The 26,796-nt window shown below is 39.2% G+C and overlaps 1 protein-coding gene and 1 long non-coding RNA gene across 6 annotated transcripts; one reads left to right on the plus strand and one right to left on the minus strand.

Moving 5' to 3' along the window:
* Positions 1–3,450: 3,450 nt before the first annotated feature.
* adgrg2a (adhesion G protein-coupled receptor G2a) lies at positions 3,451–26,661 on the minus strand. Its single transcript, XM_079361611.1, has 33 exons — positions 26,482–26,661; positions 25,492–25,817; positions 23,815–24,073; positions 22,250–22,300; positions 21,941–21,982; positions 21,780–21,863; positions 20,978–21,025; positions 20,822–20,895; positions 19,290–19,358; positions 19,151–19,188; positions 18,932–19,071; positions 17,378–17,489; positions 17,210–17,268; positions 17,082–17,129; positions 16,543–16,610; positions 16,160–16,193; positions 15,522–15,639; positions 15,045–15,220; positions 10,224–10,568; positions 9,729–9,829; positions 9,289–9,425; positions 9,042–9,198; positions 8,158–8,313; positions 7,857–7,979; positions 7,353–7,398; positions 7,162–7,265; positions 6,805–6,929; positions 6,441–6,709; positions 6,167–6,266; positions 5,190–5,476; positions 4,998–5,099; positions 4,267–4,386; positions 3,451–3,713 (listed from the first exon to the last, which is right to left on the minus strand). Exons 1-33 carry the CDS (start codon positions 26,609–26,611, stop codon positions 3,610–3,612), a joined length of 4,152 nt encoding a protein of 1,383 aa, XP_079217737.1. The 5' UTR covers positions 26,612–26,661; the 3' UTR covers positions 3,451–3,609.
* On the plus strand, positions 12,271–13,764 carry LOC306835068. Of its 5 annotated transcripts, XR_013780571.1 has the most exons (4): positions 12,271–12,581; positions 12,636–12,686; positions 12,738–13,373; positions 13,428–13,764. It is a non-coding gene; the product is annotated as an uncharacterized lncRNA (long non-coding RNA). The 5 variants fall into 5 exon arrangements; XR_013780567.1 differs by having other exon boundaries at positions 12,271–13,265; positions 13,317–13,373; XR_013780568.1 differs by having other exon boundaries at positions 12,271–12,686.
* Positions 26,662–26,796: the final 135 nt, after the last annotated feature.

Consider the following 26,796-nt stretch of genomic DNA (forward strand, 5'->3'; position numbering starts at 1 on the left):
GTTACTGTTGAGCCTCTGGACATAAGTGTGAACATTTTTGGGGAAGCTTTCTCATTTTTTGTGTGAGAGCAGACATGCAGTAGTATTTTATTTGGAAATAAATTGATGTAGTGTCCTCATCTCTCAGCGTTTATAAGTCAGCTGTGTGATGCAAACTGAAATACCTTTCGCAATCTGAGGGCTGCAAGATGCAAGATCTCAGAATAAGTGATGTGCATTCCCTTAAGTTAAGAGTCACTTAAAGTTAGAGGTTATGTGTTGTAAAAAGATGTGATAGCACATTTGCAGTAAGGATGTACCTCTACAGTGACATACTTTTTGTAAACGGCGTGCAGGGATGTATTTAATTCCTGCTCACATGTTTGCTTTGATATATTTTCCCTAAAAGGCTCTAGCATAAACAGCTGTTACACCCGGCTGCGATGCGGAGTGAATGTTCAGACCAGCTGGGAAATGAGAGTGGAGGAAGTGATTGAAGGAGCCAGAGCTCAGCAACAAACAGCTGCTGTGGTGCCAATGATCAATACCCCTGAACTGTAACTTTACGATCAGGGTGTCTGCGCTCTTAAACTTAAAAACTACTATGAATAAATGAAGAGCATCAGAGAAAAACATAGATTCTTCAGGCTTGTATGCGCTCTTTTCATCAAACAAAAAGAAGAGACGGCGGGCGTGACTTGCATACAAAATGCTGTCGAGGTGTTAAACTGAAGGAATAACCCCCAGGGAGAGGCAGACCTTTCCTGTGACCTGGATTAAATATTGATGGCCTGCGATAATAGAGGATGGGGCACAAATGTCGGTGTCACAGCAAATTCAGGAGGAGGGTCAATCCTTTGTAAATGAACTTTAGGATGTGGGTTTATTCATGCATGTTGTCCCAGGCCTTGAGATGAGTCATAATTTACCATCCATTTGGAAATGAAATGTTAATCGATTTTGATGCAACACCTCCATCCGTAGTGATGTTGTAAAAGCGCGCAGGGCGTATACACGCACAGCTGCACTTTAAGTTAACCTTCAAATTTAATTAAAACTTCAATCACGGGGGGGGGAAAAGCCTCCGCCCTTGACTGATGTGTTATTAGTTAGCACAAATTTGCAAGTAAATTAGTCAAATGAACCCGACAGCCACATTTATTCTGCAGGATGTCATTAGGAAACGCTTGTGTTCAGCATGCAAAAGAATGACAGAGATGGACTTTTAAGGTTCAGAATGGCACTCGAAAAAAAAAAATGAAATGAAAAAAAAAAAGATGGATTATGTTCTGCTTGTTATAGTGGCATGCTGTTTTGCTGTTTTGCTTCGGTTTATAGTTATGTTTAGATGAGATCATATTTAGGGAAACAGCAGTGTCAGGGTTTTTTTTTTTTTCTTGTTCTCCCGTTTCAGAGATTTAATTCCTTAAAAACCAAACATTATATTACTGAAGGAAAGAAACCCAAGTGTCTACAAGAACAAAAGTGCACTTGACTTGGAGGAATCATTCCGATAGTTTTCTCTACCTGTCTGAGTAAAAGTTACTGTGGTGGAATTTAAGTTATGGGTCTCCACTGACACCTAGTGGAAGAAGTATGGCATTGCAGATGACACAATATGCCGTGCTTAAAGCCGAGGCTGCAGGTGATTAAGTCACAGTGTGCACAGTTTTTTTTTAACCGTGTCAGCATGTCGGAGTTAAACCTGAACGTAATATGGGTAACCATATGTTTATTTTTTTGTTTCATTTTGACATTACTGAACTGTTTTACTGTATTGTTGCAATCCAAACTGGAAGAACAATGAACTTAGTTTATTCTTTTAGAGTTTGAAATAGCTTCTGCATTCTTTCCTCACATGACTTTTTCAGACAATTTTGGGTTTTTTTGTGGGACGGCCTGCTGCTTTGGACCCCCCCCAATCCCGTTTGTCTCTAACCTTCTTCCTGCATCTTCCTCTATCCCAAGCCCACTGCATTTTCAGTTGATGGCTGTTCATCATAAGTCATGTTTTTCCCAAGATGTTTGCCTCTTAAAGGACTTTTTTTTTCTTTTCTCGCAAATGTTGAGTGTTAAGTGCTCATGGTAGATCATTACTGGGTCTCTGACACAATAACTAAGGTACTTTACCTGATCTTTCCTAATATTGTCGTTGATTGATTCTTACATACATATACAAAAAGAAGTCATGCATTATTTTTACATCAGAAGTTTTTTCACTGAGGAATTTTTGATCCTGATGGATAACATCTAGACTGATAATTATTTCAAAGAAATGAAATAGTCAGCATGACCTGACATTGAATTTAAATGACTCTGAGCTCATCACTGTAACATCTGTGTCCCCACAATTATTCACACAGCATGCAGTCTTTTTCTGGTTCACGTCCGAGGTCACGCTTCTCCCAGGTCTGAACTTGTGTAGAACTTTTAATAGGTAAAATCTGCCAACCTTCTGTGCCGACCTTCACAGGCTGTGATTGAAGCGGCTCTGGATGTGGGGGGGGGGGGGGGACTCTGCTGAAGGTTACACAATGCTGAGGTGTCTGCTGGGAGCATAATTGGTAGTTCTTTTTTCCCCTCTTGTTGAATAGGTTTGATTAAAGATGTAAAAATGTCATGCAGATATGAGCCAAAAAAGACAAACTGGACAGGTAATGAATTAAAGTTATATTAGCTCTGCTCTTAGCTCAGGCATTTAGCATTCTCCTTCCTCATTGAAAGGCCAAGAAATAAATCACAACTCTCCATTTTGTTCCACTATCTAATATTTTTTTCATTTTAAAAAAACATCTCATATAAAGAATATAGGCACCTATTCTGAGTAAAGTGTCAAAACTGTGCTGTTGCAAAACAAAGCAATATCTAACAAAGATGGATGAATACACCCTTAAATACTGTTACAGTGACAGATATAATCAATTTGTTAAAAATATACAAAAAGTTTTGAGCATCGGTTTGGTGTGTGCTCATTTTTTTTCTTCATTTCACCTTGTTTTCACAAAAAGTAGAGAATGCCTTCCTTGAAATAGGGGATTTCAAATCACAGATTGTGACTTTTACAGAACAGAAAGCGATAAAGGTCAACAATGCTTTAACACATGTAAGAAATATCTTCATTTGTTCCACTTGTTTGTTGCCCAAAAAAGGCCTAAAATAAGTGCAGTTTTGGATCTTTAAAGAGTCATAACTTTTCTGACAGACTTACACTAATGTCTTCATGTCTAATGCATACAGTCAGAACTCTCAGAGCTTTGAAACAAGCTAAACAATCTGCAAAAAACAACAACACTAAGTCACAGCTGTAACTGTGAAATAATGCAACATTCAGTCATAAACAAATTTCCTGTACACTTCTCCGTGCTTACAATACCATACATGTTCACATGTTCTACTCTCATGTAGAGAAGCACATGTTGAACATTCTTCACTTTGCCTCTTGTTTCCTTCATTACACCGTTAAATCCTTCATTTATTAATGGGATTTATTTGGACCCTGTGAGCATCTTCTCCTGTGTTTTAGTGTTCTTGTTTCATCAAAATGCAGGAGATCAGGTATTATATGAGACAGTCCTTTCAGTTGTTACAAGCCTAGATCATTATTGTAACCATTAAAGCTCGACATGGTTGTCACTGCTGAGCCGCTTGCAGAGCCAGATTTCTTCTGTGAATCTCGTTGAGTAGGACGTCGCTGCTCGAGCCGTCAGATATTCCGCTGTCAGCAAACACAGAACCTGTGATGAAAGAAAAATAAATATAAAATTATTTTCTAAAGGTCCCATTGAAAATAATTTCAAATTTCAAACATTATGTGTCCCTAGTCTGTCTACCATTCCCTAATTATTAGTAAAATCAATCCTGTCATCCTCTGCCTGCTCCACTTTTCAGATAATGTGTGCATATTTGGAGAGTTTCTCTTTATGACATCACAAAGAGCAGTAACCCCTCCCCCAGGTGGGTGACACTCCCATTGCTAGGTTTGTTTGTTCTACCCTCTGAGTCTACCTATCCAGCGTAAACAATTGGGCAGTGCGATAATGCTCAAGCCATCCAAGCCTTTCCAAAGAGGGGCGTGGTCTGACACAACTCATTTGCATTTAAAGCTACAGACACAGAAACAGCCTGTTCTGAGCAGGTCTGACATAGAGGAGTTTATAGATTATAGTTTGTCAAATACAGGATCAGTGGGAATTTTTTGCAAAAACTCCACAGAGATGTTTTGGAGAACTCTGAGAAGGATAATACTGCTGATTGCAAAATACCGCTGATTGTTTAATTTAAACTTACCGCCACTGTTAGTGCCATCACTGGCAACGGAGGAGCTTCGAGAGGTCAAGTGAGGAGCTGTGCTGGATGCTGTAGCAAGCGACAAGTTTCTGTTGTTCTGGGTTGCTGTTCGACTCCATTCTGTAGAAAAGTGGGAAGCGAAAATTAGGCAAATATGTCAAAACAATTTGGCAGATGTATTTATGGACAGCTTTTTACGCAACTGCTTTAAATAATTATATATTAAGATACATTTATCCTCAATCTTGAGCCTATTCTTTTAGTCTGCATACGCTTTCTGTCTGGCTAATGTATGTTAAAAGTTTGCAGAATTAATCATTAGCAATTTGTGATTTTTCTTCTTTCTTCTTTCTTTAATTGAATCCATCATAGTAACCGCTTTCCTGCCATTGTTCTAACTGCTGACTGTCTTATTAAGAAGCCATATCAATGTCCAAAACTGCAATGAATACCCCCCTCCTTGATTCTAATGGGCCTGATTCATGAAGAATGGATTGACCTCTAACGGCTACAAAAATTTCCCAACTTTTTCTTCCACTTTCTGCTTCGTCTCAAGGTCTAATTCACAAAGTATATCTCACTAAAGACATCCATGCAAACACATGATCCATGTAGTTTGTGCTTGTTTTGCATGTGAAAGTGGTGAAAAGCTGTCTGCTTGTTAACTCTATGCAGAGCTGCACTCTCATGCTGATGGAGCTGTTCAACTTTTGAATGCTTGAGGTAGCTACCTGAGTTTTGAGCCAATCGCAGCCTTCCACAGCAAAGATACGTTCGCCACTGTCTACGGACATTTTCTTTAACAGCACAGTGGAAAATGAAGACAAAGAAACCTACACAGGACAAATGAAACAGCAACAAATCAGCCTCTGTGATCCTTTCTTTCTTACGTTGTTGCTTATATAGTTAGTCCTCAGTCTCACCTTGCAGAGTGTTGAATATAGAAAAAAGGTAAACAAAGGGTAGGTAGAGGGGACCCCAGGCGAACAGGGCGAACCCCCAAGTAAGGCCGAGCAAGATGACGAGGCCGGCGATGCTGCGCAGATCCGTCAACACTCCTCTGTTAGGAGACTGGTTCTGAGGGTTCTGCTTCTTTATCCGGGAGAGCTGAACCATGACCATGATAAAGACTATCAGGCACAGACTAAAGATCAGGAGGAAGTAAGCCACCACGCCCACATAGAAGGCGATGTCGTTACGCAGCCAGCAGCTACAGGGTGACAAATAAGGACAAAGAAATGTTAGCACTGCATTTAGTTGTTCCGAAACTGTGCAAATAATGCAAATCGGAGGTAGATTGTTATGTTTCTGTAAGGGGGTTGACATTTTTTACTTTGGTTTTGTATGTCGATTCTTGAATTATTTTTTTGATTGCAAAGTAATGGTGACATCTGTTTGGTCACATTCAGTTTGGTGTGTTTCTGTGAGTTCTCAGCAGAAGACAACTTTTTCACAATAAAGACAAAAATTTCACGCTGCTTCTTTTGAGTACAGGTTGGCCATCGAGGCATCACCTGGAAAGGCAAGTCCGAAGATCTGCCTTTCATCTTTCTATTCAAAATTTATAAGCAACAAGAAGACCATGGAAAAGGACAAAAGTGCTGATTTAATACAGACGGTGGTAACTTCTGAAAAAAAGAACCAATCGTCATAAAAACTCAAAAACTAATGTCTTAAGCAACAGCTCCCCCTAGTGGGAGTCTGCTACACTACCATTATTCTATTTAGGGGGTAACACTTTTTTAATGTTCATGTTACAACATATGGTGCATTCATTTGATCTTGGAAGTAGAAAACTCCAAATGGCCGGTCTTATACGTAGTCAGGAACGCCATCTGAAGTCGGAATTCCACAATAAAGTGGATTCAAGTACAACTGTGTGTATTTTGGCATAACTTACAAGTCGTCTGATGTGCCTTCTCTGTTTCTCCCGTATGTGACAAGGCCGTAGTTGTCTTTGTCCACTGATATAATAATAATCACCACAATCAGGGGAATACCTGCAAACACCAGGATGTTCATTAAAAACGCTCTCAGTATATTCACTTAAACCTGGAGTTACACCTTTTTATAAGTGAGTTCATGCATGCATGAGTTAAAAAAACCCCACTGTGCCTCATTAGTTGAGAAAAAAACCTTAAAAGATTCCTTGTACAGTACATTAATAAACTCACCCCAGCCAATCAGGGAGAACTTGAGCATGTATCTGCTGAGGTAAGGAGTGAACACTTTGACCACACTCAGGTACATGTGCAGGGCCTCAAGCCCCGCCCAAGTGAATGATGTCAGTAGAAAGTAGTGCAGGAAGAAGGCGGTGCTGATACACAGGCCGATGGCTGGGTAAAGCGCCAGCCAACCATCCAGCAGGAAGACCAGGTTCAGGAGGAGGAGGGACGTGCAGAGCTGGACCAGGATCTTGGCAGGAATGTCTCTGAGCAGTTTACTGGATAGGGAGGGTTTGTTATAAGTTTTTTTTGGTATAATTAGAAGAAGCTTAGACAAAAGAAGTTCCAGTTCGGTAAAGATGTAGATTCTTACTCGAATAGCAGATATGTCAGTAAAGTGACAGCAAGGAAAATCGCAGAGATTCCACATCCGATGTAAGTGATGAATGTAAGAATCTGAGCGTGCTGAGGGTCTATTATTCCCTCTCTGGACAAATCCTGGAGTGAAGACAGGGTACACACAAACACAAGTCAAATTAAATACACATTGTCCACCAACAGGCAGCTATGAGGTTTACAATTCTCCCTTACACTAACTATAAAAACTATTCTCCATAAACACACACATTTATGTTGGCATTACCATAAATCAACAGTTCCAGTTCTTCATTTAATTTGAATATTTTTTGATAAAATAATAACCAAAATATCCCAACACATTGACACACACCAGCAGTATTGCAAAAGATGTGAGATGGTTGCAGCTGCAGATGGTCTCCTCTGCTGTAGTGTTGACTACAAAGCAGCCGTCAGAGCTCCAGCCTCCTCCGCCCTCTAAAAAAGAAAACCACAACAATCAGCAATAACTTATTAATACCCGTCGACTCATGCCAAACTTTTATTAGTCCTACACGGACCTACCATTCTGAGTGAAGTCCCAAAATACACAGGAGGCTGAGTGGTTTTCCTGCAATCACAGAGAACACGTTAAAAGTAGCGCAGAGGGATTTGATGTGCTCAGATAGAGTAACACATTCTAATTTTCTACGTTTACTTTAAAGTCGTGCTTTTTTTTTTTTTTTTTTTTAAATTTACGATACAAAGAGCATATTTACGTGCATTATGCATGTTCCCTTTCTGTATCTCAAGAAGAAGATATGCCTGCACTCTTGCTCAAATGCCACATAAAGCTTTTATTCCAGCCAAATCACAATGTTTTGACCAGGGGTGATCAGAAGTCTTCTTCAGGTGATCAGAAGTCTTCTTCAGGTCACAAAAATTGGCATTTAAGCAAGATTGTGGACAAATCTTCTTCCTCTGCCTCCTTTTTTATGCTCGACCCTGCACCTATGTGATGTGCGTGTAACTACCCCGCTTTCTGTATCTGCTCAAAAAATATATATATATTTCAGTGTGCACACTTACATGTATGGGTTTGATGTTTCTGATGGTAAACTGGATATTCTCAGTCAGTTTGCTTATTGACAGATTGGCCACACTGGAGCCCAGGATTGGACTGACCATAGTTTGGTTATTTAATGTTGCGTCCTGCAAAAAGAATGAGATTAATTGAATGTTCTCGAAAGCGCTGTGCTATTAAGATTGCATTAAAGTTTCAAACATGAAACGACTTCCTCCACTTTTATCTGGCTTGAAACTAAAAACAGATGTATGAACTCATCTTACAAATTGTTTAGTCATTACATCTACACAAAATGTAGATTACCTGGAAGAGGGTAGATTGGGTGTAGAAGGTGAACTGGACCCTGCTGGCCTGCTGCTGTTCTTCAGGACTGAGACCTGAGGTGAGGGAGGAGGGCAGGAAAACAGACCCCAGAGCTGACTCTGCCCTCTTGGACCGGGATCTTCTGAGAGCACGAAACTGGATGCACAAAAAATTGACATATGAATCAGCTTATCTGTCATGAGTCTGGACGTTTATTTTCAGTTTCAATCACAGTTTTTCAAGATACATAATACAGGAAACTCTCTGACTTTATTCTGAGTGGTTTAGCCATGATCCAACTCTGTTTTACTGCACAAACATGTGGTACACTGCTTGAATGAGTGTCACATTTTTAGACTAGCATTAGCAAAATATACGCCCCTAAAACTTCCAATAATAGCTGGCTGCTGCCTGTGTTGAAGACGCAAAAAAGTCACCAAAAGGGCTTCAAATTGGGCCATTTGAAATCTAAAAATAAGTGATGCATTTTTGAAATTGCGATAAAAGAGAACTTAGTGACCCCTTTAAAAACAGTAAATGCTAATAATATAGCTGTCTACACTAAAAAACTAAAGACAGAATAATTGAACATTAGAGAGAGATAAATTATCTTCCATAAACAAACGTTTTATTACAAAAGTGAGTGGTGTTTCCCAGAGATTTTACACAAGATAAGCTAGGCTACTGTTGGTTAAAGTAGGTCAATTTATTTATTTTTAAATAGGGACAGTACACATGAATGAACAGAAATATGGGACATGTTAATGCGCCAGATTGCTGCAATAGAGGCTAACTGCCATCTGCAGTCCCTTGGCAGGTTGGTGGTACACATGTAGTACAGTACAAACTGTTGATGCAACACACTTAATTCAAATTTGGCTTACCTCCACATTATCTGTGTTGAAAATGTTCACAGATGTTGTTGGAAAGTTGGTCCCATCAACAGTCCTCACAGCCAGAACCAGCGAATTTGAAGAGAGGATCGCTCTGTCACCACTGACAACCAACTTCAGACCAAGATCATCCACCACCCGAATCAGCCTGTCGGCAAAATCAACAAAAATCATTTTAGAATGAGCTAATGGACATGTAAATGTGTGTCTCTGTGGATTAGGTTTGAGTGAGCTGTACCTGTTAGCAGATGCAGAGAGGGCCTCTGAGTTTCCCTCCATCAGGTTGGTGACAATGTTGATGGCCCTCTGTCCCACTGATTGAGACACACTGGGGCCCTCCAGAAGTTTCTCCAACTGCCCAACCAACTGTTCCACCTGCCATCGGATTAGATTTAACATTCAAAACATTAAAAAAAATGTTACATCTTCAAATTCCAATGAATCTACTCCATGACATTAACTTCAATGTAATCCCTTTTAAATTCATCTCCTTATTACCCCCCACATAAATCATAAATCCATATCAACGTCATTGTGTCTCTCAAACTCTCTAAATAGACCTTATAGCCATCACTTATTCTTCTTAACTCACACCTCTATTCATATTGAACAGTAAAAATTACAAATGAATTCTTGACTGCTTTGGTTTTGGTTAAGCAATCAGAACAGTAACTTTACCTCAGAGGAGGTGAGTTGAGATGCATTCTGTGCTTGATTCAGCAGCTGGTTTGCTTGTTCCTCCTGGTTTTGAGTGGGGGCTACAGTGGTAGTTTGGGTGCCTTGGAAAGGAGTACAGCAACTTGTAATTTAAATGCTCATGTTATAATCGTATTACAGATATAAAAGTAATGAATTGCGCAAAAGGTAAAGTTAGCCAGAGCAGCATTATAATAAGTACTCATTTAAGATCATCCAGTAAATGTGACTTAGAAAAGCACATTGCCCATAGGGATAACCAGTTAACACCAGTGATTATTTAACTGTTAGGATGCATTTTTACAAATTCAAGCTATTCCAGACAATTTGTTCCAGCATACTGCATAAGCTTTAGTAGCAGCTTCAACCAAATTGATTTGTAAATCATGTTTATTCATCCACTCTACGTACCAGGATTTGTAGTAGTAGTAGTTGAAGAGGTTGTGGAAACGCTTGCCGTAGCATTGTTTACCTGACCTGGTACCACAGTACCATTGGCAGGTGTAGTTGCTGTGGTGATAGAGGTTGTAGACACTCCCTCAGCTTCTGTTGTTGTCAAATTGACTCCTGGTATGTTAGTTGTTCGGTTGAAGACATCGGTTAAACTGCTTACAGTTGAACTCTGTTGAACGCTGATTCCTGTTGTTTCATTGTTAGTACTAAGGACAGGACTGACAGTGGTAGTTGTGGTGGAGTTAGTGTCAGTGTTGTTGGTTGCTGTGATGCTGTTAGTAACTTTCACTGTGGTGTGGTTTCCAGTCTGGTTGTTGAGTTGAGCCATTGTTGGATTTGTGGTGCTGGCGATGACAGACGTTGCGGTTGCTGTTACATTGTCCAGAGTTTCATTACCTTGTCTTGCATCAGTAGAGATTGTTGTGTTTGTGTTTAAAACAGTTGTGTTCTGCTGTATTTCACTAATGTGTACAGTTGTTACATTGTGTGGGGATGTTTGGTTGTGAAATACATTAGTAGTGGTTATCTTCTCAGCTGTTGTGAGATTCACAGTGGCTGTAGTTACATTGTACACTACTGTGGCATTCATTGTTGTAATTGAATCAGTTCCTAGGGTTCTGTTGCTGTCTGCTGTAGTCAAATTGTACACTGTGGTGTTATTGTTTAAAGGTGTTGTGTGGTTGTTGAAGGCTGTAGTTTCAATATAGTGTACTGTGGTATTAGGAGTAAATGTTAATGGGCCTACTGTCGAGTTAGCTGTTGTAGTTGAACCATTTCTTAGGGATCTGTCATTGTCCTCTGTAGTTGTTACATTGTACACTGTTGTGTTGTTGTTGGTTGAAGCTGTTGTTAGACTGTGGGAAGCCTCAGTGACATTTTGCACTGTTGTCTGATTGGGTGAAAGTGTAAATGTGCTAACTGTTGCATTACTGGATGCAACGGTACTGTTGTGCAGCTTCTGTATATTGTCTGCTGTAGTTTCATTGTAGAGTGTTGTTTCATTGGGAGAAGTTGGAAACATGGCAGCTGTAGTGCTTACGTTGAAGTATGTTGTCTCGTTTGGAGAAGGTGTAAATGTGGCTGCTGCGCTCACGTTGACGTTTGTTGTTTCACTTGGAGGTTTGAATGTGGCTGCTGTAGTGGTGTTGAAATTTGTTGTATTATTTGCAGAAGGTGTAAATGTGGCTAATGCGCTTACATTAAAGTGTGTTGTATTATTTATAGGTGTGATTGTGGCTGCTGTAGTTACGTTAAAGTATGTTGTTTCATTTGGAGGTGTGAATGTGGTAGCTGCACTTATGTTGAAGTTTGTTGTTTCATTCGGAGAAGGTTTGAATGTGGTTGCTGGAGTCACATTGAAGTTTGTTGTATTATGCGGAGAAGGTATGAATGTGGTTGCTGTAGTTACATTGAAGTTTGTTGTTTCATTTGGAGAAGGTGTAAATATGGCTGCTGTAGTTACATTGACGTTTGTTGTTTCATTTGGAGGTGTGAATGTGGCTGCTGTAGTTATGTTGAAATTTGTTGTATTATTTGCAGAAGGTTTGAATGTGGTTGCTGTAGTTATATTGACGCTTGTTGTTTCATTTGGAGGTGGGAATGTGGCTGCTGTAGTTACATTGAAGTTTGTTGTCTCATTTGCAGAAGGTTTGAATGTGGCTGCTGTAGTTATATTGACGCTTGTTGTTTCATTTGGAGGTGGGAATGTGGCTGCTGTAGATACATTGAAGTTTGTTGTCTCATTTGCAGAAGGTTTGAATGTGGCTGCTGTAGTTATATTGACGCTTGTTGTTTCATTTGGAGGTGGGAATGTGGCTGCTGTAGTTACATTGAAGTTTGTTGTCTCATTTGCAGAAGGTTTGAATGTGGCTGCTGTAGTTATATTGACGCTTGTTGTTTCATTTGGAGGTGGGAATGTGGCTGCTGTAGATACATTGAAGTTTGTTGTCTCATTTGCAGAAGGTTTGAATGTGGCTGCTGTAGTTATATTGACACTTGTTGTTTCATTTGGAGGTGGGAATGTGGCTGCTGTAGTTACATTGAAATGTGTTGTCTCATTTGGAGAAGGATTAAATGTGGCTGCTGTAGTTATATTGACGCTTGTTGTTTCATTTGGAGGTGTGAATGTGGCTGCTGTAGTTATATTGACGTTTGTTGTCTCATTTGGAGAAGGTTTGAATGTGGCTGCTGTAGTTATATTGACGCGTGTTGTTTCATTTGGAGGTGTGAATGTGGCTGCTGTAGTTATGTTGAAATTTGTTGTATTATTTGCAGAAGGTGTGAATGTGGCTGCTGCACTTGCATTGAAGTTTCTTGATTCGTTTGGAGAAGGTGTAAATGTGGCTACTGCGCTGACATTAAAGTTTGTTGTATTATTTATAGGTGTGATTGTGGCTGCTGTAGTTACATTGACGCTTGTTGTATTATTTGCAGAAGGTGTGAATGTGTCTGCTGTAGTTACATTGAAGTTTGTTGTTTCATTTGGAGGTGTGAATGTGGTTGCTGGAGTCACATTGAAGTTTGTTGTATTATGCGGAGAAGGTATGAATGTGGTTGCTGTAGTTACATTGAAGTTTGTTGTTTCATTTGGAGAAGGTATGAATGTGGCTGCTGTAGTTACATTGACACGTGTTGTTTCATTTGGAGGTGTGAATGTGGTTGCTGGAGTCACATTGAAGTTTGTTGTATTATGCGGAGAAGGTATGAATGTGGTTGCTGTAGTTACATTGACGCTTGTTGTTTTATTTGGAGGTGTGAATGTGGCTGCTGTAGTTATATTGAAATTTGTTGTTTCATTTGGAGAAGGTTTGAATGTGGCTGCTGTAGTTATATTGACGTTTGTTGTTTCATTTGGAGGTGTGAATGTGGCTGCTGTAGTTATATTGACGTTTGTTGTATTATTTGCAGAAGGTGTGAATGTGGCTGCTGCACTTACATTGAAGTTTCTTGATTCGTTTGGAGAAGGTGTAAATGTGGCTACTGCGCTGACATTAAAGTTTGTTGTATTATTTATAGGTGTGATTGTGGCTGCTGTAGTTACATTGAAGTTTGTTATTTCATTTGGAGGTGTGAATGTGCCTGCTGGAGTCACATTGAAGTTTGTTGTATTATGCGGAGAAGGTATGAATGTGGTTGCTGTAGTTACATTGAAGTTTGTTGTTTCATTTGGAGAAGGTGTAAATATTGCTGCTGTAGTTACATTGACGCTTGTTGTATTATTTGCAGAAGGTGTGAATGTGGCTGCTGTAGTTACATTGAAGTTTGTTGTCTCATTTGGAGGTGTGAATGTGGCTGCTGCACTTGCATTGAAGTTTGTTGTCTCATTTGCAGAAGGTTTGAATGTGGTTGCTGTAGTTACATTGACGCGTGTTGTTTCATTTGGAGGTGTGAATGTGGCTGCTGTAGTTACATTGAAGTTTCTTGATTCGTTTGGAGAAGGTTTAAATGTGGCTACTGCGCTGACATTAAAGTTTGTTGTATTATTTCTAGGTGTGAATGTGGCTGCTGTAGTTATGTTGAAGTTTGTTGTTTCATTTGGAGAAGGTGCAAATGTAGCTGCTGTAGTTATATTGAAATTTGTTGTATTATTTGGCGAAGGTGTGAATGTTGCTGCTACACTAACGTTGAAGTTTGTTGTTTCATTCGGAGAAGGTTCAAATGTTGTTGCTGTAGTTATATTGATGCTTGTTGTTTCATTTGGAGGTGTGAATGTGGCTGCTGTAGTCACATTGAAGTTTGTTGTTTCATTCGGCGAAGGTGTGAATGTGTCTGCTACAGATACATTGAAGTTTTTTGTTTCATTTGGAGGTGTGAATGTTGCTGCTGTAGTTTTGTTGAAATTTGTTGTATTATTTGCAGAAGGTGTGAATGTTGCTGCTACACTAACGTTGAAGTTTGTTGTTTCATTCGGAGAAGGTTCGAATGTTGTTGCTGTAGTTATGTTGACGCTTGTTGTTTCAGTTGGAGGTGTGAATGGGGCTGTTGAAGTCAAATTGAAGTTTGTTGTTTCATTTGGAGAAGGTGTGAATGTGGCTGCTGTAGTCACATTGAAGTTTGTTGATTCGTTTGGAGAAGGTGTGAATGTGGCTGCTGTAGTTATGTTGAAGTTTGCTGTTTTAGTCGGAGAAGGTGTGAATGTGGCTGCTGCGCTCACGTTGAAGTTTGCTGTTTCATTTAGAGAAGGTGTGAATGTGGCTGCTGTAGCTACATTGAAGTCTGTTGTTTCATTCGGAGAAGGTGTGAATGTGGCTGCTGTAGTTACGTTGACGCTTGTTGTTTCATTTCCAGAAGCTTTTTCATTTGGAGGTGTGAATGTGGCTGTTGGTCTGCTGTTGACTGCTGTGCTATTTGGAGATGGTGTTGTTGTGTTTGCTGTAGTTACATTGTAGAGTGTTGTCTCGTCAGGCAAAGATGTTAATGACTCAGCTGTTTTTTCACCCACAGTTGTTTCATTATTACTGGATGGTGACATAGTGTCTGTTGTAGTAGCTTTAAAAAATGTTGTGTCATTTAGGGAAGCTGTAACTTTGATAGCTGTAGATGAGTTGATGATTGTTGGCTCATTTGCCAAAGTCGTAAATGTGTCTACTGTGGTCACATTGACTATTGAATCATTTCCAGTAGTTACAAACATAGCAGATGCAGTTACATTGTAAACCTCTGTATCATTGGTCAATGTTGTTAGCACTGTTTTACTGTCTGGGCTGCTCCATGTTGTGTTTTGTGTGCTATTTTCAAGAGCAGGTGTTGTTAAAGACTGTGAGCTGTTAATGGCTGTGAGTGGGGTGGTCATGTTAAGATGATCTGTTGCTTGTAATGCATTTGTCCATGACACTGCTGCAGTACGTCCAGTAGTTGTGTGAGATTGTCCTGTTGTGTTGGTAACAGATGGTGGTAAGGTGCCAGGAGCTGTAGTGATGTTACTGCTGGTTTGAGGAGGTGAAATTGAGCTTTGCTTGGTTGTAGGAGGCTGAAGAGTGCAGCTGTCAGTCAGCAGGACAGCAAGGCTCTCATTTCTCTCACTAAAAAAACAAATGAAAATGTTTTTGTTTAACAAATATTAGGTGTTCACAACTTGTTTCATATGAAGCCTGTAAAAACTGTTCAGGGTAGCTTTTTGGTTCTGTGTCTCCCTTCTTTTAGCACAAATGAATGCAATCCCCTTGTCTAAGCACACCTGATATTGATATGTTTCGAATTTCTTCATACATAGGATAAAAATGTAAAGTTATTGTTAGCTGTGTAAATGTTTATAATTTTTTGTACATGTAACAATATCAGTTTTAAAAAGCAACCAACAAAGCATTTTTTTTAAATAACTACCATTTAAGCAGAGTGGGATCAGGTTGGCAGACATCAGTGGTCTGCAGGTCACTGGCAACCCAGGTCAAGTTGGACGCCAAGAGAGCAGGGACAGTCAGTCCAGAAGCACCACAAACCACTGTGGATACAAGACATCATTAAAAATACATGTATATAACAAATGCATATGTCTACAAATATATGTGAAGTGTTTCATAGGGTAAAAAAATGAATCTGCAGATTTACCCATGCGTGTAAGTGGCCTCTCGTTTGTGATGTTATCCACCCCGTTAATGACATCTTGGACAAGGCTACTCAGGAAGCACCCATCAACAGGATTAGACATCTCCAGTATCACCATGCAGCTGAACAACCTAGTGACCCAGAGCAAGTGGGTTAAATAGCCTACCCTTTTCATTTTTAGTTACATGTACTAGGTATATAGTGAAATCCTTAAGTTACTATGGTTTGTTTGAGAAGCCAGGTTTAGGACATAAAGACATCAGAAAGAAATACATCTACCTCTGTTCTGTTCCATGGCATTCAAGATGAGCTTCCTGAAAAAAGACAAATTATCATGAAGCAGAAAGAACAGCTCTAGATCTGTGATTAGATATAGAATATATAAGTGTCCAGCTGTTATCTGCACTTAGATTTACCTTGTAGTAGTTTGAAATATCCTGACAAGTTGACCTGGAAATAAAGAATTATTCACATGTGAGAATTATCGTATTATAATATTTCATATTAACTGCATCAATTCATGTAAAGTGATGAATACTTGACAAAGTCATTCTGCAGTAGTATGTAAAGGTAAACAGTTAACTAATTATTTAACTCTTATCGTAGCTCAAACACAGTCACAAAGACCACCATTGAAAACAAAGCAAAGTTGTGATGTATCATTCAAATAAGAAAGAGACTTACCCTGACAATTTGTCACACATTTTGGTGAGAAAAGGTGCAGACAACTGTCAAAAAGGTAAGAGATTTAGTAAAAAGCAGACATAATCGGATAGTTCATTTTCCTCGCTTTACGTACCAGCATTCGTAGGAAGTCAATATCTATAACAGCACTGTCAATATTTAGTCTCATGGCATAAAATTGGCCTGTAGGGGGAGAGAGGAATAGAAAAGGTTTCAATTTGAGACATGCTTCTATTTCCCGACTTCTAAGAGTAATCAAGTTTTTTTGTTGTTGCATGAACTTAAGTTACAAAGATAGGTACCACTATCCATCTGTTTTAATATGGAACTTCAGCTGCAAGACAGCTAGCTTAACATTAGTTTAGTACAATGGGTTATACGTGTTTTAAGCTGGGGCATTACAGTATGTTGTTTAAGCCAGAACAGCTGTTTCCTGTTCTTTCTAGTCATTGTGCAAAGATAAGCGAACTGTTTTTGCGCTTGCTTTGTTTATGGCAAACAGTCATGACTGTGGTATTTATGCTTCCATTGTAGGCTACTCTGTGCATAATTATTTCAGTCAAAGTCTTACATGAAAGTCTGTACATTTGATCAAAGGTGTACGCAGTTAAGGTATACACAGATATGGAGACCGTATTCTGGCTAATTTCCTACCTTCAGCGTCACAGAAAGCATTGCAGTCACAAAAGTGAGGGACTACACCTGAAGCAAAAAAAAAAGAAGAAATTGATTGACAATTGATAGACAATTGTGAAGAAAAACAACCTGTTTTTGTTACTCACCGCTGCAGGAGCCTGTCTTACTCTGTGGAACTGGGTCTGAGTTTGGCTCTATGATGGAGCTAAGTGAATTAGAAGATTAGACATTGATTATATATTATATAATAACATTGTTTAGAAGAGTCTACACGTTCAGAGATACTCATTGGATATAAACTGAGGTTTACTCACCATGTAATCGTAGGTGGGTTGCTTGCCTGACAGATATAATCCAGAGACAACGTGGATGTGCATCTCATAAATCCACCCGTAGAGGGCGGCACATTCTCACAAAGATTTAGACCTGAAGTGAACAAAATCAACATGAGGAAGCCTATACTTCAAAGTGTGTGGCTCTTGGAGGTTTTAAATGTTGAATGGGAGAATATTTCTGTCTGTCTTTACTCACAGAGGTATAGCCTATAAGAGTTCAAATCTAAATTAATGGGTTTAAATTTGAATTAGTTCTAGGTTAATGTTGAGATTTGGGTTATCAGAGGAGATTTAGGGGTATGTAATTAACCTGTCAGGAAGGGTCAGTACAACGAGGAAGACATAATTATATTTCAAGCAGCAGTGAGGGACTTTCCTTGCTTCCAATGTAAACACAAACTACATGGTGTATTTTCGATCTGGACCTCCATAATGGATGCATTTTTTTTAGTGGCTGGGCGTATCATTTTTATTTTTTTTTTTACTGTTTATCATCCCCATCCTACTGGGTCTTTCTGGGTTTGCACATTCTCCCCATTCATGCCTAGGTTCCCTCCTGGTACTTCGGCTTTCTCCCATTCCAAAGGCTCGTTAGGCCAATTAATGACTCTAAATTGCCCCTTGGTGTTAGTGTGAGTGTGGCTGCTTATCTGTCTCTCTATTTATAAACCCTGTGATTGACAGTCCAAGATGTACCGCCTCTCACCCAATGACAGCTGGGAGTGGCTCCACCATCCCCCAACCTTGAACTGGATAAGTGGTATAGATGATGGATGGAGGAATAAACTTGTTAACTTGGCTTTAGCTTACATTACTTTTGTTAGCCAAAAGCAATGTGTATCAATATTTTGTTGACATAGCTGCAGTTTTTAAAATTCCCTTTAACCAGTCCGTCAAATCTCAGTACAAATCTTTTATTCCTTATGTTTGGATGGCGTTCAGGATGTAGTCTGGGCAGGTCGCCAGGTTAGCATCTGCAGCTTCTTTAGTATCCTTGCTAGCTTGCTGGGAACAGTCTAATCTTGCAGACTTTAGTGCTTACTTTGCTGTGTTCTGTGGCATTTGGGACTTCCCTTCACCTTTGGTGATATAGTATGTGGTCATCAGGCTTCAATACGGTCATTTGGTTGACCCGGTTCTAATTTTCCCTTTTAATTTCATGTCTTAATGACAACAAGTGAAACACAAGATATGGCTCGGCAACAGAGCCAAAATGATTGTTAGCCGGTTGTTTTACAAAAAATATCTGTCAAAACTATGTCTATTTTTCAAACATAAAGAAATCTGATCTATGGCTAAGTAAAAAGAGAGTTGTGTTTACCTGATTGCTAATTTAATGCTAATTTATTGAGTCAACTTTCGGATCTTATCTCATCTCTTAACCACAGACTACATACCTCTTGTGAAAATGTAAAACTTTAAAGTTATACTCGTTTATAGACTTTTTATTTACAGGCTTAAAGAAAACCTAATTGTCTGTAAAGATGTTTTTTGTGCATGTTTGTAGATCAATAGGGATGAAACACTGCTCACCGACTCTCTCCACCTCTCCAATGATTCTTGCTTGTATGTGTTTGTCTCCAGCCTGCTGCAGTGCAGAGACTCCAGCGAGCTGCAGCTCACACGCTGTCACAGCCTGACTGAGCTGTAACAGCACATCGCAGTTTGTTTCTCTGGAAATGAAATATTCACATTGACTATAAGTGTAATTACATGAAGAAGCTACACAAAATCTGATAAACATGCAGTTACCTTATGTTACTTTTTGCCTTACAGTTGACCTCGACTATCTGTAGAGGGAGACAGAAAAGTTAAAGTCACATTACTGTCTTAAAGGAGACGTTTTATTCTGAAAAGTGAAAGGTAATGCTTGTTTTTGGGACGTTTTGACCTGAAGTTGTCCATCATTTTGACAGATATGCTCTAGACCTGTTACTGGGCAACCAAACGCACTTGACACCTGTGTGGAGGATGGAGAAACAGAGACAGTAAAATGCTGAAAATGTATGTCAGGCAGTTCGGCGGTTGCACCTGCTTTCAAAATCACTAAGAGAAGCCCTTAACATAATAAAACTTTGCCTGCTTGAAGAAGGCAAACAGCAACCACTTGAAGGAGTGCTTAAAGTTAAAAGCAAATGCGTAAAGTGTCAAATAGTAATTAACAGATTTCAGTATGCTACAGCTAAAAAATGTTAACTGTATTTAACATTAGGCCGTTAAACAGCCACACACAGAGTTATGTTTAAAAGTATTTTGCAGCTAATTCAGTGTTCAAGAGTCACTGTTTGAGAATGGCATACATCCCTATGTGGTTCTGACTTGGGGAATGTGGAATGACACCCTGTTGTGAAGATAAGTATCTGAGACATTCAGAATTAAAGGGATGAAATCTGTAGTGGAAGAAAACAACCAAATAGAAGCTTTTCAGATTTAAAAAAACACAAGGTTAACTGGCTTAACAAAACATGGCCAGAAATTATGAGCCATGCTTCAATACATCAGTCATAAAACCACGACTTAGGTTTAAATGTTGACCTTTGGCTTTAACCAATGATTTAAAACTGTACTGAGGATAGTCAGAAAAAGGAATTTATACTCACAAAGTCTTTATACTATTGTTAAAACAGGCTATATTGAATGTTAATCATGCTCATACAGTATACATATGTGCTCTTTGTAAGGTACCACCCATTGGCACAATGTACAGTTTTCCATCAAGTGCTGTGTTTCATGATTCTATAACTTCATTTTTGTCCACATTTCTAAACAACTCCAGAAAAAATGAGTCAACTAAATGTCAACTGATTTGAGAAAAAAGTACTACAAACAAGTATTTGTGTCATCAAACACATTTTTGTTGGAGCTCCTTCAAAGAGAATAATTAGTAGTTTCCTGGTCATGGTTCCTTTTTTTTAATTTAAGTCTGTTTTTCTCTTCCATATTTAAATGATCCTTGTGCTTTCGCTTTAGGGGGAGGGGCTAGAAATCCTACATAGATTGTCCAATGCAGATCTAAAAAGCTAAAAGTCACAAGCTGCAGCCTCATGACTCCATTGCTTCTCATTTGAGCTACTGTACAGAAGCGGAGAATGAAAAACAATGTGTTCCTCTTTCGACATGGACGAGATTGATCTGACAATGGACATATTTCAGACAGGAAAATGATTCAGTTTTAATACTGTAAACAAAGGCGGCGTGTCAGTGAGCTCACAGTGACGCTGCTGTTAAAAAGCAGAAATTCTTGGCAGAGTGAATCTAAATTAAATTTCAGGTGCATCACAGGGTTGGAATGTGCTGCTCCTAAGTACTAATGTTTCGCTGGTGGAACTTGTTTGTGACTGGTTAACATTTAAAGCTATTGAATGCACGTCATTTGAAATGACTGGAGACTTTGAAGTGCACAGGGAGACAATTCCATCTCACCAGTCCGTGGACGTCTTGTTCAGTTTTATTTCCCTCCACAGCCTCCACAGTTATGAACATCCAAAAGTAAGCGTCTGCAGGAAGAAGTGGAGTTTTTCATTCAAATTTATGCAAAAACAAAACACTCCGATGGGACAAAATGAGGCCTTTTCTTACTTTTATCAGAACAAAGTTTGTTGACGTCACAGTTTAAAAATGAGGATCCTGAAAAAAGGAGAAGTAAAACATTGAGAACAATAATGTTATTCTTAAAATGGTAACAAAAAGCTCTACAGTGCGGGGAGAAGAGAACTATGTAAGAGGTTTCAGAAGCTTGAAACCGTCTCTGAACTATCTCATGATTTACAGAACAAGCCGTTTGCACTCTGCTGATTTATTTCAGGAATTAAACATACGTTTACCTCATGATCTGAAACTTCACTCGGGCATCCAGCTTAACACTAGGTTTGAGTTTTAAAAGAGGGATCAGCCTATTAGGGAAACTTTAAGAATTTATGTTTGTAAAATTATGGCTTTATAATCTCAACAAAGGCTATAAAAGCATTACAAGTCCTGCGTGCAGCATTGACTTCATGGTTTCTTTGACAATTTGTCAGTATGCCAGTTTTACCTGCCCTCTTTTCTCCCTGGCATTAGATCGACGGTGATTATGTAAGAAATAAGTGTTACAAAACCATATCACGTACTGATATTCAGAGAGTTTGTATGTATTCCCACAGCTGCTGCTGCAGAAGCGTACAGTAAGAGATCTGTTGAGCACACTTGGCTCTAACAATGCCAGGCACAAAGTAAATGTAGTTTTATCATCGACAAAACACACAAACATTAAGTCTCTTTTTTTACTCACTTTTGTTATTTTTCAGTTTATAACTCCTTTAATGATTAGTGATGGTGGCTAACAGTGAATAATTGGTTAATTGTATGAGTGTGGGACACTGATATTGTCAGAATCAATCACCTGTGGCCATTGATGTCTGGGTAGTCGTGTGAGTGACAGGTGCTGCTATGATTGGACTGGAGGTAGTTGTGGTTGAAGGCCCTTCTGGGAAAAGAAAGAAGTAGGTCTAATAATGATCAGAAAGAAAAAGAAGATGTATTAAATGTTAGATTATTGCTTACCAGGTGGAGGTGAGAATAATCGTCCAAATCCAAACGTTGTTGCTGAAACAGTATATGCAAGTCAGGAGTATGGTGAACTTTTTTCTGTCAGTCTATTGATATATCTATTATTATTTTCATTTTCTTACTCTAACTATACTTTTCCTTTTGTGCTGTCTTAAAATCAAGATGTTTTCATCATCAGATTTTCTTTTTTAATATAATTTTCTCATGTGTTTAATTTCTTTTAATAGAATAAAAGAAAAACACAGACATTCAGACAACAAGACACAACATGAATGTAAGTGTTTATGTCACCTGAATACACACCATTAGTAACGTTTCTTTTAACACGTGCCCCACGTCTCAACCGTCTGTGGTCTACAAGACAAATAAAGACATGCAACATTCAACATCCAACATGCTCTAGGGACATGCACAACTACAAGGGTGTAAGAGATAGAGACACCGCTAAAATCATGCAAGTAAAGTGTCATCGAAATGAGCTTGAGTAAGTGTTAAAATAGTTACATTCAAGAAACGTCAAGCAGAAAACGGCATTCTTAAACAGGATAAGACGTGCTAAAGGAGGTGTACATGAAGATGTGCAAACATGCTGTGCTATGATCCTATTTGACACAAACATATCCCACATGGTTCCAGAAATGTCCCTCCAAGTTTACATTTGTTATGCTTTGGTGTAACATGCATGTAATACCCCATAATGATATTATAACCACTTGAAGTAATATCATTTTGGGAGTATTTTAATGACCTTGAGATTGCTGGGCTCCCTGCCGGTTACATTTTGAAAAACAATTCTAAAGACTTGTTCACACCTCCACAAAACTCCTGAAAATCAAACGTTTATTTGGGCCGAGATGCATGTGTGAATGCAAACAGCTGAATTTTTCACTTCAGAGTTTCTCCTGCCAGCCCCCGAGTATTTTTTTTTTCTTCCACAGAAAGTCTGAGCGACCCGATTTGAGAACGCAGCAGGACACAATCAGGAGAATTCACCTCATAGACTGTCTACATGTGACTTGTGCGTTCTTCTCTGCTCTTTGGTTGATAGTGTGATTATTTTGAACTACACATATATAATATTCTCGTTATAGCCTCGAATAGTGGCCTCTGTTGCTTCGTACGCCACTTCTGAGTCGTTCTTTTGACATCATGTATTGCCTCAAGAGACCCCCTTCCCTGTCATGTCTGAAAGGGATAGTGTCACTCTGTGATGTTGGCTCTATTGTTTTTTTCTGAAGAGGATGCTAGGGAACACTCTGTAACACTCAACTTTTCTACAGAAAAGTGTGCTTGTTCCAATTTTCTCCGAGACCTCTATAATTATATCAGAACAACCAGCCATTTTTGTACCCAAGGGAACAATAACTGATCGTTCTCGCGCTCTTTGAATTCTAGTTAAGTAACTTTTCAAACTGTTATGCAAGAATGAAAAGAATGAAAAAAAAATGTGAGACTCTTTCAGGGATAGTTTCCCAGAGCATACTATGACTGTCACAATAATGTTGGTTTAATTAGAAAGTTAAATCTTGAGAATGTTGGTCAGGGGACGCTGGTTGAGCTCAGTGGTTTCAGAGTTGTAAGAATGACATAGCCCTCTGGTTTAACTACCACCCTCCGCTATTTACTGCATGTGATCCTCTGCTCCCTCATCCCTCTTTCTGACTCTATCAACTTACCCGTCATCTCAATAAAGACATGGAAAGCCCCCGAAGTATTAATTTGGCCAGCTGTGTTTTAGCCAGGAAAAGTCTTTTCCATTCATTTACTATGAATGCAAATTTATTCCTGCACTAGTTTGAAAAAACACTGAAATATTGACTATAATGCTGTATTAGATAGAAGGAAAGGTTTGTGCATGTGGGTCTCACCACACAGAAGGTAGGGGTCTTTCTGTCTGGCTTTAAGACTTGTAATGCCCCAGTACTGAGCGTTCCAGCCAATCACAGTGCCGTCTTCACAGAAGCCATGGTTTCCCACGTCCGCCCACATCCGGAACAGGTACAGCTCAATTGTTCCGAGTGCTGCTCTCGGGGGTCGTTGTCTGGGCCGGCAGCCCAGCCACAGAGAGCTGGAGGGCGGGATGGCCTTAGCAATGACCGTCCGCTCTGCTACTAGTTCCCCGTCCACCTAAAACATAAACCAAGCTGGAGTTGTAAACAAATGAAGAGGTGACAGGAGGAGAGTTGTAGTAAAAGATAATATAGTAATGTGTTAGCATAGAGTGTGGCTTACAGTGTGTTTGGTATATAAGGACGTGTGTTTATGTGTTGATTTGTATGGTGAGGAGTGACAGGGAATGACACTTTTATCTGCCAAACGGGGGATCAGCAGAAGTAGTTGGTAAACCACTTATTTAGACACTTCAGAGCTTATTTTCAAAGTTTAAGGCATCAAAATATGCTAATCACACTCGTTCCTGTCATTGCTAAGATCTACAAAAGTGGTGACACTGCAGCATAAATATTTTGGGAGTTCAAGAAACTCGTGTAACCAGATGATCTTCTTGGATTTTAAACCCTTGGATCATCCCAACATGCTATCAAACATTTTGTTCACTTCAAACAAGAACAAGCGATGAAAAGAAACCAATGCAAGCCTGTCATTTCACATCCAGATTAAGTGCTTTGATGTCTTGCTTCCTATCCCTCCAAACGGGAGTTATAGTGCTTTCCCAGTGATCACAGATTTCAGAAATATAATGAGATAATAGTTACTATAAGGCATTAGCATGTTTGTTTTTTTCTTGAGCAGTAGAGCATATTTGAATGTATGGTGCACTGTGTAAGCCAAAAGTCTCTCCTGCTTAAGCACACAAGAAAAGAGTGGCTCGGGCCTGTTTGTTTAGCACTGCTTTGTTTAATCTATTACGGTATTAAACCTCACCCATAATGTGGTATTTGTTGCACAACACACTTCTTTTGCAAACTTGATTTGGCTTTAATTTTAGTAATCCCCATTGTATATTCAGTGGAAGAAGGTGACTAACTTTTTTTTATTTGACTAACTTGTTTTACCATTGGGCTAAACTTTAAAACAGATTTGCTGTGCTTGCACTTTACTTTTTCAATTCTACTTTGTTAGAACTCAGAGATTAATATACATTGCATGTATTAAGCAGTTAAAAATAAATTTTCAGATTTATATAAAAACACATTACACCATGAGTATGAATGTACATACAAGGAATATGTCTTGATCTATTGATGCAAAAACACTTAACATGGGAAATAAAGCCAGAATAGCAATAACTTAAATAAAATAAAATATTAGACGTATTTACTAATATATAAGATAGAATTTAAAAAATGTTGAATATAAAGAATAATAAAAAAAACACAAAAATGGAAAAAAAAAATGATTGCATGTAAGAAAATACGTTTCTGCAGTGGAAACTTATTTTTTAACCATGCTTGGAAAACGTTTTTTCCTCGTACAACCTAACCGCTAGGCCACATGCGCCCCATTCATGATACATTATACTTCACTGCAGTGACATTTCTAAGGAGGATTTTTTCTACCTCTCTGAATAAAGGAACAATTCTTACCTCCAGGCTGAAAGAGTTGCGTTGTACGTCTCTCCTCAGACACACTCGATGCCAACGTATTGGGGACAGCCGGATAGGAAACCTGTGTCTGACCCTCAGCAGCCATCCGTACAGCGCATCATCATCTCCTTCCAGACCCAGCTCAGGCCTGGGTGCGTGGGCTGAACTGTACGAGAAAGCCACCCAGGGTCCGGGCACAACCACACGGATGTCGACACACACAGTCATCTGAAAGATCCTCGGCATGGTGACCCTGTCCTGCAGGGTCCAGTGGTCCTCACATCCCGATAATACTGCTTTGGTGTCGCCCAGGAAATATCCAAGCGCTGTCACGAGCAAAAGAAATTAAGATTGAAAGCTTAAACTATCACAGTAAAGCATTGTCGTTTTGATAATGTACTAAAAGCTGCTACTGTATGCAGTTCCCTTTTTGAGGCAGTGTGTGGTAAGGTGATTTTGGACAAGCTAAATTCTCCTTTCGCTGAATCATATTTAATAATTTCTGTACTAGGACTGCATTGTATAAGATATGCATGCAATGTGGGACAACATTGTTCAAATATGCTAAAAGATATAAAGTGTGATATATGAACAAATATGTAGGAGTTAGTGAAACCTTTTTGTTCCTGTTGCTGCTGGTTGTCATGGTGAACACAACACTTTGTGTTTACAACATGTCTCTCTGGAATCCAAAAGAAATCAAACCCCCAAACAGGCACCAGTTAATCTGAGGGGAGCCGCTGGCTAGCATCTGACTGCAGAGGTGGTTTGAAAGCATGGTCATTATACCCAGGCTCCCATCTGATTGGTAAAATGAACCCATGCTCAGTGAGAAGGTGTATTGTTTGTTTCTAAAATAAATGATCAGATTTATCCAATAAATTCAGACTTTTGTAATGTATTTATTACACTTGCTCCTATCAGGATTACTACGAATTTGGAATTAATTGCCCAGCCTCCTCTTTTACTCCTTACATATGAATTAGTTACCTTTTGGTGGATCAGCTGCCTGCAACAAAATCAGAATGACTAGAAAGAGGCGTTTCCACCGGCCCCCTCCATCGAAGTCAAGGTTATACATCGTCCTGGAAACAGAAATGTACAAGTAATGACACGACATCTTCTCTGAAAGGTTTGTTTTTCATTCTTACTCACACTGACTATCACAATATTAAAGTTTCTATGACAGGAAGAATGACAGTTGTATGTCTGCCTGCTCTTTAGCTTTCATCTATTTCTGCAACACTCTTCCCTTGCGTGCACATTGTGTAATTTAAGTGAAGACGTGATCTCCCAATAGCATTG

The sequence above is a fragment of the Symphodus melops genome, assembly GCF_947650265.1.
Source record: "Symphodus melops genome assembly, chromosome: 14".
NCBI lineage: Eukaryota > Metazoa > Chordata > Actinopteri > Labriformes > Labridae > Symphodus > Symphodus melops.

Bases quoted from the DNA above. Each gene is read 5' to 3' on its own strand.
- adgrg2a (XM_079361611.1), bottom strand. From the start codon at position 26,611: ATGTCGTGTCATTACTTGTACATTTCTGTTTCCAGGACGATGTATAAC. The intron at 9,830-10,223 runs GTCAGGTAAACA...CTCCTTTCCAAG, and splicing joins CAATGGTACTGTGGTACCAG to GCACCCAAACTACCACTGTA. The intron at 5,100-5,189 runs GTGAGACTGAGG...TGTCCTGTGTAG, and splicing joins TATATTCAACACTCTGCAAG to GTTTCTTTGTCTTCATTTTC.